Raw genomic sequence first — 17,249 nt, forward strand, 5'->3', positions numbered from 1 at the left:
GGCGAAGGCAGATTATGAGAAATCTTTGGCAAGGGATGCAAAGAAAAACAGAAAGGAATTCTTTACTTATCTAAACTCTAGAAGGAAGGGGATGAATCAGATTGGTCCACTTGATATCGATGGTTCAACTGTTGATGATCCTGCTCAGGTAGCTAACAAACTACATCAATATTTTGCATTTACATTCACACATGAGGAGTTGTTCAGGAAGGGGAATGCCATAGATGAAGTAAACACTGGCAGTGAGCTAGATGATCTAGTAATAATTGAGAGTAAAGTGGAGGAGAAATGGTTGAAGATAAATACAAGAAAGGCACCTGGGATGGATGGGATCTATCCAGTTATATTAAAGGAGGCAGCAAAGGAAGTAAGCACTCCATTAGCCATAATTATGAGAGCTTCCTTATACTCAGGGGAGGTAACCACAGACTGGAGATGTGCCAATGTAACCCCAATTCACAAAGGAGGATCAAAGGCTGACACAAGTAATTATAGACCTGTGAGTTTAACTTCTGTTCCAGGAAAATTAATGGAAGCACTGGTTAAAGAAGCACTGCAGGATCATCTTGACAAGAATTCAGTTATAGCTCAGACACAGCATGGTTTTGTTAAGGGAAGGTCTTGCCTGACCAATTTGATTGGATACTATGATGTAGTCACAAAAGAATTGGATGCAGGGAATAACTTTGATATTATATATTTGGATCTTAGAAAGGCTTTTGATACTGTTGCACATGGAAGACTGCTGCACAAATTGGAGCAGTGTGGCATTGGTGCCAAATTGTTACTATGGATAAAGGGATGGTTGAGTGGCAGAAGATAGAGAGTGGTAATTAATGGACACTGCTCATCGTGGACTAATGTTATTAGTGGAGTCCCTCAGGGTTCAGTGTTGGGTCCATTGTTGTTTTCTGTATTTATAAATAATATCGATGATGGTATATCAAGCTTAATGTCCAAGTTTGGAGATGATACAAAGGTTCGCAGGGTTGTAAAGGACGCTACTGACGCTATGCTGTTGCAACAGGATCTGGAAAGGTTGAGCATATGGGCCGAGAGGTGGCAAATGAAGTTTAACATTGACAAATGTAAAGTACTACATATGGGAAACAGCAACATATCAACTCTTTAGTACTACACTGACAGTGGTGGAGAATGAAAAGGACCTGGGGGTAATTGTGCAGGCAGATATGAAGTTCTCTGAGCAGTGCAGACGGGCTGCAAGAGTAGTTCATGGTGTATTATCAATGATATACAGGAATTTTTCTAGCAGGGATAGGGAGGTGATTATTCCCTTGTATAAGGCAATGGTCAGGCCACACCTTGAGTACTGTATACAGGTCTGGATGCCTCATTTGAAGAAGGATGTAGAGCTGCTGGAACGAGTACAGATAAGGGCAACAAGGTTAGTGAACGGAACGAAGGGTTGCTCTTACGAAGAAAGGCTTAAGTTTTGCAAATTACAGTGTCTGGAGACTAGGCACCGGCGAGGTGATCTGATAGAGGTGTACAAAGCGTTGAATGGTTTGAGCATGCTCAATGCTGATGGGATACTGCCTCTTGCTCAGAATAATCACCTGAGAGGGCATAAATTCAAATTGAGGAAAGACAGATGCAGGATAGATGTGCAGAAATTTGCCTTTAGCCAGTGGGTAGTTGGTTGGTGGAACAGACTTCCATCTCTTGTTGTGGAAGTTGATAGCCTAAATAAATTTAAGGCTCAGCTGGACAGGTATTTCGAACGAACGGAGGGGTGAAGTGATAGGGTTTTTTTTTTTTTTTTTTTTTTTTTGGCTGATGCTGCATAAGCTTGCTTTCTTGCATCATATGCCTCTACTAATGCTAATGTTAAAAATTTGCTGCATTGAAAAGCCGCCTTCATCAATAATTTTTTCCAACACACCACAAAATTTTTTTGCAGCTGCAGAATCGGCACTGGTGACTTCAATGCATACTTTAATGTTGCAGAAACCAGCATGATGGTTGAACCTATTAAACCACCCATTGCTTGCTACAAACTTGGCTTGGTGTTCACCATACTTATCCTTAATATCATCATAAATACTTCTTGCTTTTGCTTGAATGGCCATTAGACTCAGGGGCACTCGCTTCTGAATCTGATTTTTCATCCATATTATTAATAACTTTTCCATCTTCGATATAGCACCTGAATGCTGTTTTGTGATCACTATTGATCTTAAGTGCAGTGATCCTGTAACACATTCTTTTATACGTGCACTGCCCTTTAAACTAGTATTCAATGTTAAAGCAGCGAGACCTAATTCCCGTGCAATAGATGACAAATTTTGTCCTGCTTCGTACGTCTTAATCATTTTCATCTTCATTTCTAAATCAATTTTGTTTCATTTCCTGGCACTACCACCACTGGCACTTTCCATTGGTCAATTTCCCTTCACCATTGTAATACATAAATAGGAATGAACAGAAGTTTCTGAAAATTTGTTTTTTATATGATTGAAGATTTCAGTGAAGAAGAAACCCACACAATTGCAGTTATTGGTATTATTGTAAATACAATGAGATCGAGTTTACTATCAGTTTATAATAGATTTCACTAACAGAAAAGCCCAATAAACCGGAAAGTGCAAGTTGTTTTTATTGTTTTATGTTCGTGAACTCCAGAAATGTGCTTTAGAAAAATATCACAAAGGGATTCAAAATTGATTCTTATAACAGGAACAGTATGATAATGATGAAAGGGTAGTGTAATTTCCATGATAAATAGCTTAGTAATATAGCGAAATTTTCAACTTCCAAGGACTTGGAACGAATTCCAAAAAAAAAAAAAAAAAAAAACAGTGTTATTAGGTTCATATTTTCACAATACCTCATTTCCATATTTTTATCAGTTTGCACCAGTCAGCAAAAACTTACGTAAAGTCTAATTTGTGTAAGTCGAGTATTACATAGTTGGGGAGTGCCTGTATTTGTATTTTTATATGTATTTGTAAATTCCAGTTTATATAGATAATCTGTTTTATTCGAAATAATTATTTGATTCTTGCTTCTGTCAGCCTTTTGTATGTTAATATCCTTATTTCTTCATTCAAATGTGTTTTGTTAAGGAAGTCATATCAGTCATCATTTCCTCATACAAATTAAGATTGTTTCTTAATAAACACCTAGGCAGTGCTTTACTCTCATATACAGGATATTAATAATGATTATTTAATTCACTGTTCAACAGAGTTGTAATGCTTGCTACAGTACAAGCACTTCAACCCAATTTGGCTCAACCATAATGCAGGCTCCAATGCATATTATCACCAAATAAATTTTAATAGTGATTTTACCAGAATGTAACGCAATCAGTATACACATTCCACTTCACACTCTTCACAAGTTAATCGAGAACAAAATTTATTTCAGTTACATTAAAACCATAAGATATTGATAAATGAGACTTTAGTCATTGCATGGTTCTGGCAAAGTTTCTTTTGAAATTCTCCACATTCACTTACTTGTTACCATGCAAATTTTCTGAAATCTTGGTGATTAAACTATATCAAATTTTCCAGAAATTCCCATGAAAACTAAACAGTGGTATTATTTAATATCACCAGGGCCATGCAAATGAGGGGGGGGGTGCACTGGATGCACAGTACCAGAGTCCCCGATTTAGGGGATCCAAATTGACGGAGCCATCAAAGTCTCAACATAAATAAATGAGGTCCCTTAACCCCTTTTGCATCCAGACCCCCAAGTACCTTTACATGGCCCTGGATGTCACAAAGCACTCCTGCTCAAAATACCACTCTACTCTGCATTACCACACTTCAGACTAACTGAGAATAACAGCCAATCATATTATTTTCAGCACATTTTTTTAATCATTAATTCAACAAACAATACATTAATATGCAAAATGTGCCTTTTTCTCAAAGGGGATGTTAGTATTTTAAATCGGCATCTTTGTACTTCTCACCTTCAAGTACTAAGTACTTCAAGCTATATGAATTGAAGTATTTGCCATTAATATATTCTAAACAGCATGCAAAATTGAAAAATATTCCAAGATTTTTTTTAAAATGTGATAAAAAGCTATTCTACTCTGTACTAAAATTACAAATAATAAAAAGTTATTCTACCGTGTTATAGTTCTTAAGACCAGTTAAATTTATTAAGCCATACTTACTTTTAACTTAATTACATCTTATGACAATATCATGCCATCATCTTATGAAGTTGTAACCGCTGATGGTGTATTCGTGAATCTTTTCTTTTCAATAGCAGCAAGAATAAAAGTGCAAGCTATTGCTACAAGCTGCAAGTAAAATAGTACATTATTTGTTACTGAATGTTTAAAAAATAAAATGTACATACTTAGATAGTACTATAGTTGTGAAAGCAGTTGCAGGGTAAACTATGGATTTATTGCTATACCAGAGTTCAACTTTTAATGGTTTTCTTTAAAAGCTCCTCTTCAAAGATGAGTATTTATTATACCTTCAAAGGTACCTTCAAAACATTCCCAGAATTTTACTATAAAAGTTTATTGAGTGAACTGTTAGACTTAGTAACCTAATCACTTTCAATGTACCTTCCTTCTGTGCACGCACGCACGCACACACCAGTCTTCCAAAGATTTGAAACTGTTTTTTTTTTCGTTCATGAAAGGCCATTTCTATGTTTGCTTTGATGTTATCCATTGTAGCAAAACATCAATCCCGAAGCCCCATTTTCAGTTTAGGGAACAAGCTAAGGTCAGAGGAGTAGAGAGGCTTTTGCATGACATTTTTTTTTTTATTAACAGCCAAGAGCTGTTGAACTGCCACTGCCATGTAACTTGGCACATTGTCATGGTGCAGGATCCAGTGATCCTCTGTTTTCATTTTTTGAGGTCATCTTTGCCTCACATTCTCATGAAAATGTGTCAAAACCTCAACATAGTAAGCAGCAGTAATGCTTCTCTCCCTAGTTACTAATTCATGATGTACTATGCCCTCATCATCAAAAAACAATCAGCAAGACTGTGACAAGGGATTTTGTTGCACAAGACTTCTTGGTCCATGAGGACATTTTTGTGTGCCATTTGGATGATTCTAACTTGGTCTCAGGGTTGTAGGCGAATACCTAACTCTTACCCCCAGTGACAACTTTTCTTAGAAAGCTTGGATCCTGTGTAGATTTTTCAAACAAATCACCTGCGATAGCTTCTGTGCAATCCATTTGATTGTTCAAAAGCAAGCATAGAACAAACTGTGCAAGCATGCAATGCATCCCTAAATCTTGCATATTGAGCTTACAAACAGTCCAACTTTGTGAGCAATCTCAACAACCCTCATTTACCTATCACTTCACACAAGAGTTCTTTCACTTTTGTGACATTTTCATAATTTTATGATATTAAAGAGTATCCACTGCAAGGTTTTATTGTTTCCCTTCCATTTTTAAACTGATTAAACCACTCATAAATTGCTGTTTTCTTCAAAGCATCATCTTCACAAACTTCCTGTAATAATTGCAGCATCTCTGTAGCACTTTTCCCAAGTTTAAAGAAGAATTTGATGTTGGCATGCTGTTCAAATCGCAATATTCTGCAATCAATCAGCTGTGACATGAGTGAATTGGTCGTGCCATTTCCAACTTGGCATGTGTGCACACCAAGGTCACCATCAATGCTTCACAAAACCATATGGCTGTAGCGCAAACAATTTAAATACCAATGTGCAATTCCAGGAACTTTTTGAATGTACTGTGTATATGTATTTTATTATAATACATTTGATGATGTCAGATGAACTAATGAGACATATGGCAGAGAAGAAAAATGCATGGGATATATACAAATTAATGGGTGACATGGAAGCCTATGATAGATATAAGCTGGTTTGTAACCAAGTCACAAAGGAGATTAGGCAGGCAAAGGCAGATTATGAGAAATCTTTGGCAAAGGATGCAAAGAAAAACAGAAAAGAGTTCTTTACCTATGTAAACTCAAGAAGGAAAGGGATGAATCAGATTGGGCCACTGGATATTGATGGTTGAACAGTTGAGGATCCTGCTCAGGTGGCTAACACTCTAAACGAGTATTTTGCATCTACATTCACACATGAGGAGTTATTCAGGAAGGGGAATGCTGTAGGTGAAGTGAACAATGGCAGTGAGCTAGATGATTTTGTAATAACTGAGAGGAAAGTGGGGGAGAAATTGTTGAAGATAAACATAAAAAAGGCACCCGGGGTGGATGGGATCTATCCAGTTATATTAAAGGAGGCAGCAAAGGAAGTAAGCAAACCCCTAGCCATAATTATGAGAGCTTCTTTGGACTCAGGGGAGGTACCCATAGACTGGAGATGTGCAAATGTAACCTCAATTCACAAAGGAGGATCAAAGGCTGACACAAGTAATTATAGACCTGTTAGTTTAACTTCTGTTCCAGCAAAATTAATGGAGGCACTAGTTAAAGAAGCACTGCAGGATCATCTAGACAAGAATTCAGTTATAGCTCAGACACAGCATGGTTTTGTTAAGGGAAGGTCTTGCCTGACCAATTTCATTGGATACTATGATGTAGTCACAAAAAAACGATGCAGGAAATAACTTTGATATTATATATTTGGATCTTAGAAAGGTTTTTGATACTGTTGCTCATGGATGACTACTGCACAAATTGCAGCAGTGTGGCATTGGTGGCAAATTGCTGCTATGGATAAAGGGATGGTTGAATGGCAGAAGACAGAGAGTGGTGATCAATGGACACTGCTCAATGTGGACAAATGTTATTAGTGGAGTTCCTCAGGGTCCAGTGTTAGGTCCATTGTTGTTTTCTGTATTTATAAATGATAATGATGATGGTATATCAAGCTTAATGTCCAAGTTTGCAGATGATACAAAGGTTGGTAGGGTTGTTAAGGACAATACTGATGCTATGCTGCTGCAACAGGATCCGGAAAGGTTGAGCAGATGGGCTGAGAGGTGGCAAATGAAGTTTAACATTGACAAATGTAAGGTACTACATATGGGGAAACAGTAACCCCAGAGCAACGTATCAACTCTGTGGTACTATACCGACAGTGGCAGAGAATGAAAAGGACCTTGGGGTAATTGTGCAGGCAGATATGAAGTTCTCTGAGCAGTGCAGACAAGCTGCAAGAGTAGCTCATGATGTCTTGTCAATGATATACAGGAATTTTTCAAGCAGGGATAGGGAGGTGATTATTCCCTTGTATAAGACAATGGTCAGGCCACACCTTGAGTACTGCATACAGGTCTGGAGGCCTCATTTCAAGAAGGAATGAGTACAGAGAAGGGCAACAAGATTAGTGAATAGAACAAAGGGTTGCTCTTATGAAGAAAGGCTTAAGTTTTGCAAATTACAGTGTCTGGAAACTAGGCACTGGCGAGGTGATCTGATAGAGGTGTATAAAGCCTTGAATGGTTTGAGCAAGCTCAATACTGATGGGATTCTTCCTCTTGCTCAGAATAATCACCTGAGAGGGCAAAAATTCAAATTGAGGAAAAACAGATGTAGGATAGATGTGTGGAAATTTGCCTTTAGCCAGCGGGTAGTTGGTTGGTGGAACAGACTTCCATCCCTTGTTGTGGAAGTTGATAGCCTAAATAAATTTAAGGCTCAGCTGGACAGGTATTTCGAATGAACAAAGGGGTGGTGGAAGTTTTTTTTTTTTTTTTTGGGTGATGCTGCATAAGCTTGCTTTTCTTGCATCATATGCCTCTACTAATGCTAATGCTAAAAACAGACTATATTCAGAACTGTTTTCCATGCCATCATCCAATTATAAATGCTAGAACAGATCATCTGTAAGTAGAATAAAACATTCTGTTGTCTGTCATGACAGTATAGTGATTTGGTCACATCACCCATTTGAAGAGGTGTGGGTTCAAACACCATCGATAAATAGTGAATTTCTAAAGCCCTCTTCAATCAAGACTGCAGTTAGACAATCTCAGGTAAAGGAGGAGAGTTTTTGCATGAGTTATTCTAGGTTTTTCAGCCTGTGAACACACACTTTAAAACAACCATGCCATAATGCACATTGGAGCAAAAGTCTCTCCGAGTTCAGTTTTGGGCCCATTGTTGTTTTGATTTATCAATGATATCGATGAAGGTATATCAAGCATTTCCAGATGATACGAAGGTTGGTAGGGTTGTTAATGACGCTAATGACAGTGTGCTACTGCAACGGGATATAAAAAAATTAAGCAGATGAGCTGAGAAGTGGCAACTGAAGTTTAATGTTGACAAATGTAAAGTACTGCATATGGGTAGCAATAATCTCAGAGTAACATATCAACTGTGTGGTACTAAACTCAGGGTGAGGGAGAATGAAAAAGACCTGGGTGTAATGATGCAGTCAAATATGAAGTTTTCTGAGCAGTGCAGACAATCTGCAAGAGTAGCTCATGGTACTTGCCAATGATATACAGGAATTTTTCTAGCATGGATAAGGAGGCGATTATCCCCTTGTATAAGGAAATGGCCAGGCCACACCTTAAGTACTGCATACAGGTCTGGAGGCCTCATTTTAGCAAGCATGTAGATCTGCTGGAACAAGTACAGAGAAGGGCAATGAGATTGGTGAATGGAACAAAGGGTTGCTCTTACAAAGAAAGGCTTCTTAATTTATGCAAATTGCAGTGTCTGAAGACTAGGCACTGTGAGGTGATCTGACTGAGATGTATTAAAGCCTTGAATTGTTTCAGCAAGCTCAGTGCTGATGGGATTCTTCTTCCTCTTGCCTAGATTAATCACCTGAGGGACATAAATTCAAACTAAGGAAAGACAGTTGTAGAATAGATGTATGGAAATTTGCATTTAGCCAGCGGGTGGTTGATTGCTGGAACAAACTTCCATCTGTTGTTGCAGAAGTTGACAGCTTAAATAAACTCACGGCAGAACTAGACAAATATTTGGAGAGAGTGGTTCGGTGAAATGGGAAGGTTTTTTTTTTACTGATGCTGTATAAGCTTGCTTTCTCTACTAATGGTAATGCTAATATGGTATAAGTTGCTGATACTCCAAAAAACTCCAAAAGGGGCCTCTGATACTCCAAAAGAGGCCTCCTTAGCCAAGTGGTCAGGAGCGGGAGTGCAGTAGCACATGCTCCTTGAGTAGACCGGGGTTCAAGCCCCTGTCTGCTAACGGGTCTGCTGACGAGGCTACTAGAGACGGTCGTTTTCAAAGCCGATAAGTGGATTTTTCTTATTTATTGATTTGAAATTATTGTTTTTCTAAAACTTTTGATTTAAATTTAGTAGTATAACATTATTTTGTGATTTTCTGATTAATTTGGTGTATTTATTCTTTACTCGGCCTTGTAATTGCATAAAAGTATCGGTAAAGGTTTCCACGTGTTTCAACTCCGCTAACCGTTCGTAATTTTCCCGCCTTTGTGATACGATATACCGTACTAGATAGCGTTAGTTGAACTTCGTTAGCAGTTAAATTGTACGTTTAAATAAATACATATAACGACTTAGATTACAAACGTAATATAATTAATTTTATTTAACATAATTAATTATACATATAACCACTTAGGTTACGTAACATAAATAATTAGTAAAAACATAATTAATACATAACTTGATACGAAAGTTATATAAAGGGATTTCGCAGATAACACTCGTTACTAAAACGTAAATATTTCGTAGATAACACTCGTTACTGAAACGTAAATATTCCGTAGATAACACTCGTTACTGAAACATAAATATAGCGTTATAACTGTGTTTGGATACAAGTTTAGGATTTAATTTTGTACAGAAATTGAAATTTTATTGAAAGTAAATCTAAATCATGACTCAAACCAGAGCAGCAAAGCAAAGGGCTCAAGCTAATGGGAATGCTGTGGCCCAGGGGAGAACTGAGGGGGGCAGTTGTCCTCTGAATCACAGCCTTGTAAGATGCACTATTTGCTTGATGTTTGCGGAGCAGTCAAGTATGGGACATGATACTGCCATGGGGGATGTCTTTGTGTGTGTGCGATGCAAGGAGTGTAAGGAGATAAGGCGACAACTCAGCGTTGTTATGGGCCTATATGAGAGCTTGAAGGATAGGGTGGATGCCCTCGAAGGATTACAAGTGAGGGGCCCATCAAGCTCTCAGCTGCCCACACCAATGCCAGAGCTTGCACTTGGTCATCGCGGAACACAGCGGCAACCCCCAAGGCAGAATGCGCTGGTCCCAAAGGAACTAGTAGTTGTTGGTGACTCTATTGTCAGGGAAACGGGAAACATGCTTTGTAAAAAGGATAGGTGGAATAGGACCAGGGTATGTCTGCCAGGGGCAAAAGTTGATGATGTTGTAGAGCGGATATCATCTTTTAAGGGCACAAAAGGTGATATAGTTGTACACGTTGGCACAAATGACATTAAGAGTAGGAGACCGGCGGAATTACTTGACAAGTACAGGTCACTGATGAAAAAAAGCCGTGAATTAGGGTTGAAATTGAAAGTGTCTGCAATTCTGCCCAGACACGATAGGAGGGAGTATATGATGAGAGCCCTGTCAATCAATTCGGCCCTGGAAAGATTGTGCAGGGCTCAAGGGGTAGAATTTTTTTCAGCCTGGTCTGTACTTGTTAACAGGAGAGACTGCTTCTACAGGGATGGGATACACTTAAATAGAAAGGGTGCAAGAATGTTTGCTGATGCTATCGAGGCAATGTTAGGTGGGTCGGAAAACTGCTAGATTGGGGGGATACAAGGACTAATAGATTAACAGTAGCCACTGGCAGAGGTGAAAGTGATTCTTGCACTGCTTCTATTGGAATGAGCCGCAGCCTGGAAAATAAGATGCAGGATATTTCAGAGACTGCTGGGAATCATTGGGGTACAAGTAAACACATGGGTTGTGTTAGGGTAGCTAAGAAAAAGAACAGGTGCATGTATACTTGTGTGTACACCAATGCTAGGAGTTTAGTAAATAAATTTGATGAATTTGAGGTATTGCTCAAAACATCAAAGGCAGATATTGTGGGGATTTCAGAGACGTGGTGTCACACAGATATAAGAAATGCAGAACTGGAATTTGGGGAGTACAAAGTCTACAGAAAGGATAGACAGGATAGGAAGGGAGGAGGGGTTATGCTATTAGTTAAAAAACACATAAAATCCAAGGAAGTGAAGCCAGTCGACATCGCTGGACAGTGCAGTGTCGAGTCAGTTTGGTGTGACATAAGCATTGGGAGATCAAAATTGAGAGTAGGAGTGTGCTATAGGCCTAATGACTCTGATGAGTATAATAAGAAACTGTTCGGAGAAATAGAGTGGGCCAGTAAATCAGAGAGTCTTATAATGGGGGATTTTAATTTCCCAGATATTGACTGGAATTTGGGGGCTGGTCACTCACACAGTAGCAAGGCTTTTGTGGATTTATTGGATGATTGTTTTCTACATCAGCATGTTCGGGAGGCAACTAGAGGGAGTAATACTCTTGATTTGATTATCAGTAGTGATTCTTCATGCATTAAGAATCTGCAAATAAATGAACCACTTGGTGGCAGTGATCACAGTGTGCTGAAGTGGGAGTTACTCAAAGAGGTAACTACCATTAGGGGTAAAGGGAAGGGGTATTGCTTTCGTAAAGGCGACTACAATGGACTGAGACAGTATTTAAATTCTATACAGTGGGATCAACTGATGATATTGCCAACAGCAAATTCAAAATGGGAAGCATTCAAAGAACCTATCGTGGAAGCTACTAGGCTTTACATACCAAGTAAGAAATATTGTTCAAGGTTTAGGCCTAAATGGTTGTCAGATGAACTAATGAGGCATATGGCAGAGAAGAAAAATGCATGGGATACATACAAATTAACACGTGACACGGACGCCTATGATAGATACAAGTTGATCTGTAACCAAGTTACAAAGGAGGTTAGGCAGGCGAAGGCAGATTACGAGAGATCCTTGGCAAGGGATGCGAAGAAAAACAGCAAAGAGTTCTTTACTTATGTAAACTCTAGAAGGAAGGGGATGAATCAGATTGGTCCACTTGAGATCGATGGGTCAACTGTTGATGACCCTGCTCGGGTAGCTAACAAACTAAATGAATATTTTGCATCGACATTCACACATGAGGAGTTATTCAGCGAGGGGAATGCCAGAGGTGTATTCAACTCTAGCAGTAAGCTAGAGAATCTTGTAATAACTGAGAGCAAAGTGGAGGAGAAATTGTTGAAGATAAACACAAGAAAGGCACCTGGGGTGGATGGGATCTATCCAGTTATATTAATGGAGGCAGCAAAGGAGGTAAGCAAACCCTTAGCCATAATTATGAGAGCTTCCTTGGACTCAGGGGAGGTACCCATTGACTGGAGATGTGCAAATGTGACCCCAATTCACAAAGGGGGATCAAAGGCTGACACAAGTAATTATAGACCTGTGAGTTTAACTTCTGTTCCCGGAAAATTAATGGAGGCACTGGTGAAAGAAGCACTGCAGGATCATCTAGACAAGACTTCAGTTATAGCTAGGACACAGCATGGTTTTGTTAAGGGGAAGTCTTGCCTGACCAATTTGATTGGATACTATGATGCAGTCACAAAAGAACTGGATGCAGGGAATAACTTTGATATTATATACTTGGATCTTAGAAAGGCTTTTGATACTGTTGCACATGGAAGACTGCTGCACAAATTGGAGCAGTGTGGCATTGGAGGCAAGTTGCTGCTATGGATAAAGGGGTGGTTGAGGGGGAGAAGACAGAGAGTGGTAATCAATGGACACTGCTCATCGTGGACTAATGTTATTAGTGGAGTCCCTCAGGGTTCAGTATTGGGGCCTTTATTGTTTTCTGTATTTATAAATGATATTGATGATGGTATATCAGGCTTAATGTCCAAGTTTGCAGACGATACGAAGGTTGGCAGGGTTGTCAAGGACACTACTGACACTATGCTGCTGCAACAGGATTTGGAAAGGTTGAGCAGATGGGCTTCGAGGTGGCAAATGAAGTTTAACATTGACAAATGTAAAGTACTACATATGGGAAACAGCAACCCCAGAGCAACGTATCAACTCTGTGGTACTACACTGACAGTGGTAGAGAATGAAAGGGACCTGGGGGTGGTGGTGCAGGCAGATATGAAGTTCTCTGAGCAGTGCAGACGAGCTGCAAGAGTAGCTCATGGTGTATTGTCAATGATATATAGGAATTTTTCTAGCAGGGATAAGGAGGTGATTATTCCCTTGTATAAGGCAATGGTCAGGCCACACCTAGAGTACTGTATACAGGCCTGGAGGCCTCATTTCAGGAAGGATGTAGAGCTGCTGGAACGAGTACAGAGAAGGGCAACTAGATTGGTGAATGGGACAAAGGGGTTCTCTTACGAAGAAAGGCTTAAGTTTTGCAAATTACAGTGTCTGGAAACTAGGCACCAGCGGGGTGATCTGATAGAGGTGTACAAAGCCTTGAATGGTTTGAGCATGCTCAATGCTGATGGGATTCTTCCTCTAGCTCAGAAAAATCACCTGAGAGGGCATAAATTCAAATTGAGGAAAGACAGATGTAGGATAGATGTGCGGAAATTTGCCTTTAGCCAGCGGGTGGTTGGTGGGTGGAACAGACTTCCATCCCTTGTCGTGGAAGTTGATAGCCTAAATAAGTTTAAGGCTCGGCTGGACAGGTATTTCGAACGAACGGAGGGGTGAAGTGGAAGTGGTTATTTTTATTTATTTATGTTATTTTTTTTTTTTTTTTTTTTTTTGGCTGATGCTGCATAAGCTTGCTTTCTTGCATCAAATGCCTCTACTAATGCTAATGCTAATGCTAATGCTAAATACGTTCGATCTGCCAACCCACACTGGACCAGCATGGCAGATTATGGTCCATTTCCCTGAACATGAATTGTTTAGGAGGTTTCCATCCTGCAGTGGGTTGATAATGGCTGCAGTTTACCATTTTTTTTTTTTTTTTTACTCCAAAAAACTAACAATAACGGAACATTCTATACTTTTGCCTCTGTTTGTCGGATAATCATCAGTTGCTTTGAATTTTAAGAGACTCCCATCTGGCATGGTCAGAACTGGCTATCAACAGTACAAAGAATTTTATAGAACTGGGAGATAAAGTGATTTAGTAAAAAACTTAGTTTGTCCACTTTGTCACAGGTATTAATGAAATGCTATAAATGATGCAATTGCATAACAACATATGTGTAATATTGCATGGTTGTTTTAAATTAAAACCAAAAAAATTCAAGTAAATTTTTACTTCAGTAAAGAAGTTCTAGAGACATCAAATTTACAAGTAACATTATCTGATTTACTTAATGTGTCATAAAAATGTTGAAAATGCTCACCAGTGTGAGCACAACAAAGACATGCTGAAACAAAGACACAACAAAGACATGCTAGAGGACATTCTGAAAATGATGTTGGATATGTTGCTTTTAGATTCTTGCAGAGTGCCAGGATTATTGTTATAGGTACTATCTTTGATATACCTCCACAAAAAGAAATCCAATGGTGAATAATCTAGCAAGTGTGGTGAACATGTTCCTTTTGAAATTATGTAATCTCTAAATAAGAGGGATAGCTCAGTCACAGAAGTGAATGTGAAATGTAATTTGTGTTATCTTGTTGAAACTATGCTTTAACAATCTCCTCTTTAGTGGTGTCCCAGGAATTTGTGGACTATGTTAATATACTAATGAAAGGTTATGGTTTCTGTGAAAAAGAGGGCACAACAATCCTGTGGAAATTCATTGCACACCACACTAACCTTTATGGAGTGTAGACGGTTTCATGCACCATATGGGGAAGTTGTGAATACCATTAACGGTAATCTGAGAATATATATACCCAGTCAGATGAAACCAGATCTCATCATACACTTTTTCCAGTAACCATCAAGAATAATAACTTCATTTTCCACAGATGGGTGAGAAAAGTTTCTGCATGACATGCACTTTATAAGAAACAGTTATAATTTCCTCAGCACTGCATGACAACTGCCATTGATATTCCCTTTACTTGTGCAAGCAAGCCTCCATAGTGACTTATGTGAACTGCAGTCGAGCTCTTCCTAACCTGTGCTAAACATTCTTCAGTCACAACAGTTGATATGTGAAGAGGATTCACAACATTCACATTCCTAATCTCCCTGAACATGGATTGAAACCTATGTTTTTTTTTAATAGTAAGTAAAAAATCCACTCAGCCACAGAGATATTTATTTTAAAGGGCCTATCATCCTATGTTCTACTAGTGTTTCTTTAAAATATCTGGTTCACTTCTTATACAAATGTTTGTTTCATTTAAATGCAAACTATTATCATATTTTGATTCTGATCATGTTAGATAATAATTCCATTAGTATTCATAAAAATATACCTCCACAATTGAAACTGCTACAGCTGCCCCAGCAACACCAGTTATTCCCCTCTCTGCAATAGCAATCAACTTCCTTAGACATCCCTGGAATAACAAAATAATATTGACTATAAATTTTTTTCTGAATATTTCCTGTTATGATACTAATTAAGCAAATAGTCTCAAATATTATGTATTAGTATCCTAAACATATCCAGCTAACTACAGCACCAACTTTTATAAACAATAAACCAACCTGAAAAAATATCATGAAAGCTGAAAATAAGCACATTACTTCCAGAATGAAACTGAAGAGAAGAAACCTTAAAATTGAAATAAATATATAATCAATTAATTAATAATAATAAATAACAGTAATAACCCACTGGCAATTGTTCAAAATCAAATCATATGTATGTGCTTGTACCTTTGTGTGCTGTTCTGACACTATTCAACAGATTTCTCTTGACAAATAAATTGTGGAGGGAGAAACTTAACTATGGACAGAACGGTGAATCTCTTCTGGCTAAATAGAATGGTTTCAGAGTAGAAAAAGAGCTAGAAGAAATTTTAAAAATTGGGATAGCGAATAACAAATTCTACTAAAAGGTAGAAAGAAGAGAGAAACTGTTTGACAAAATATATGTACATCATCTCTAATCCTTCTGTATTTATTCAAAATACTAACTGGCACAACACCAGATGGAAATTTGTTCCAACAATCAGTCATTCTCTGGCTGAAGGCATTTCACACATCTATCTTACAACCATCCTTCTTCAATTTAAATTTATGTCCCCTTACATGTAAAGTCTGAGCAAGGGTTAAGATGCTATCAGCAGTTAATTTACTCTATTTAAACAATTGGGTCTCCTCACAGGAGCCTAGTTTCCAGGCACCATAATTTGCAGAACTGAAATCATTCTTGGTAAGAGTACCCTTTTGCATCCTTTACTGATCTTGTTACTGTACTCTACACCCATTCCAGCAGATCCACTTCCTTCCTAAAATGAGGTTTCCAGACCTGTATGCAATGATGAAGATGTGGTCTGACCAGTGCCTTATATAAATGGGATAATCACCTCCTTGTCCATGCTGGAAAAATTCTTGTATATCATTGACAGAACCTTACAAGCTGTTGTAGCTGCCTGTCTGCACTGCTCAGAGGACTTCATATCAGACTGTACAGTTTTAACTTTCGGTCTCTTTTTCATTCTCTATCACTTTGAGTGTGGTATATTATTCTAGGATTACTGCTACCCAAATGCAGTACCTTGTAATTATCAATGTTAAACCTCAATTGCCACTTCTCAGCCCATCTAATTTTTCTAGGCCTTGTTGCAGTAGTATGCCTTGATCCCTGTCATTAAATACCCTGCCAACCTTTGTATCCAGGGCCAAATTAAGGTTGAAATAGGCCCCTGGCCATATTTAAATTTGAGGCCCCTCCCCGACCATATTTAAATAATCCATAATTGGTCTGTGGATGTTAATTTAGTTTTGGAACTCAGAAAAAGGAAACTCTCTTCTGTTAGACGATAAAAAAGAACAAACTGCAACTCCCAGTCAAATTTGTGTCAGCCAAGAGCTGACCTGAAAAAATCCTATGTACCGAAGAAATCAAAGAATTTCATCTTGCTTTCCTCCTTGCATTTTTATGGTGCCACTGACCATAAAACAGGTGATCAGCTGAAACCAAAAATTGTAACATTTTATAATATAACCAAGTCTAGAGTAGATACTGTGGATCAGATGTGTGCGACTTAACAATGTGGTGTGAGCTTGTTGTCATTGGTCAATGGTGATATTCTACACCATGCTAAACATTAGCAGAATCAATGCACAAGTGATCTACATGGGAAATGAAAAAGAAGTAAAGAGCTGCAGACTCTTCCTCAAGCAACTTTCTGTGGAATTAGTGGCTGAGGAACTTCATTGGAGGAGCCAG

At 38.5% G+C, this 17,249-nt stretch overlaps 1 protein-coding gene across 1 annotated transcript in view; it reads right to left on the reverse strand.

Annotated features, from left to right (window-relative positions):
* LOC150088075 (tetraspanin-6-like) overlaps positions 1 to 17,249 on the reverse strand; it is a 167,994-nt gene that overhangs the window by 31,197 nt on the left and 119,548 nt on the right. The window contains exons 4-5 of the mRNA XM_090370009.1: positions 15,325 to 15,408; positions 4,157 to 4,285 (exon numbers count right to left, since the gene is read on the reverse strand). Of these exons, the coding sequence (XP_090226135.1) occupies positions 4,199 to 4,285; positions 15,325 to 15,408 (171 nt within the window). The 3' untranslated portion in view covers positions 4,157 to 4,198. The remainder of the gene's footprint in view (positions 1 to 4,156; positions 4,286 to 15,324; positions 15,409 to 17,249) is intronic.

The sequence above is a fragment of the Mastigoproctus giganteus genome, chromosome 3 (assembly GCF_048544385.1).
Source record: "Mastigoproctus giganteus isolate SK-2022 chromosome 3, ASM4854438v1, whole genome shotgun sequence".
In the NCBI taxonomy this organism is placed as follows: domain Eukaryota; kingdom Metazoa; phylum Arthropoda; class Arachnida; order Uropygi; family Thelyphonidae; genus Mastigoproctus; species Mastigoproctus giganteus.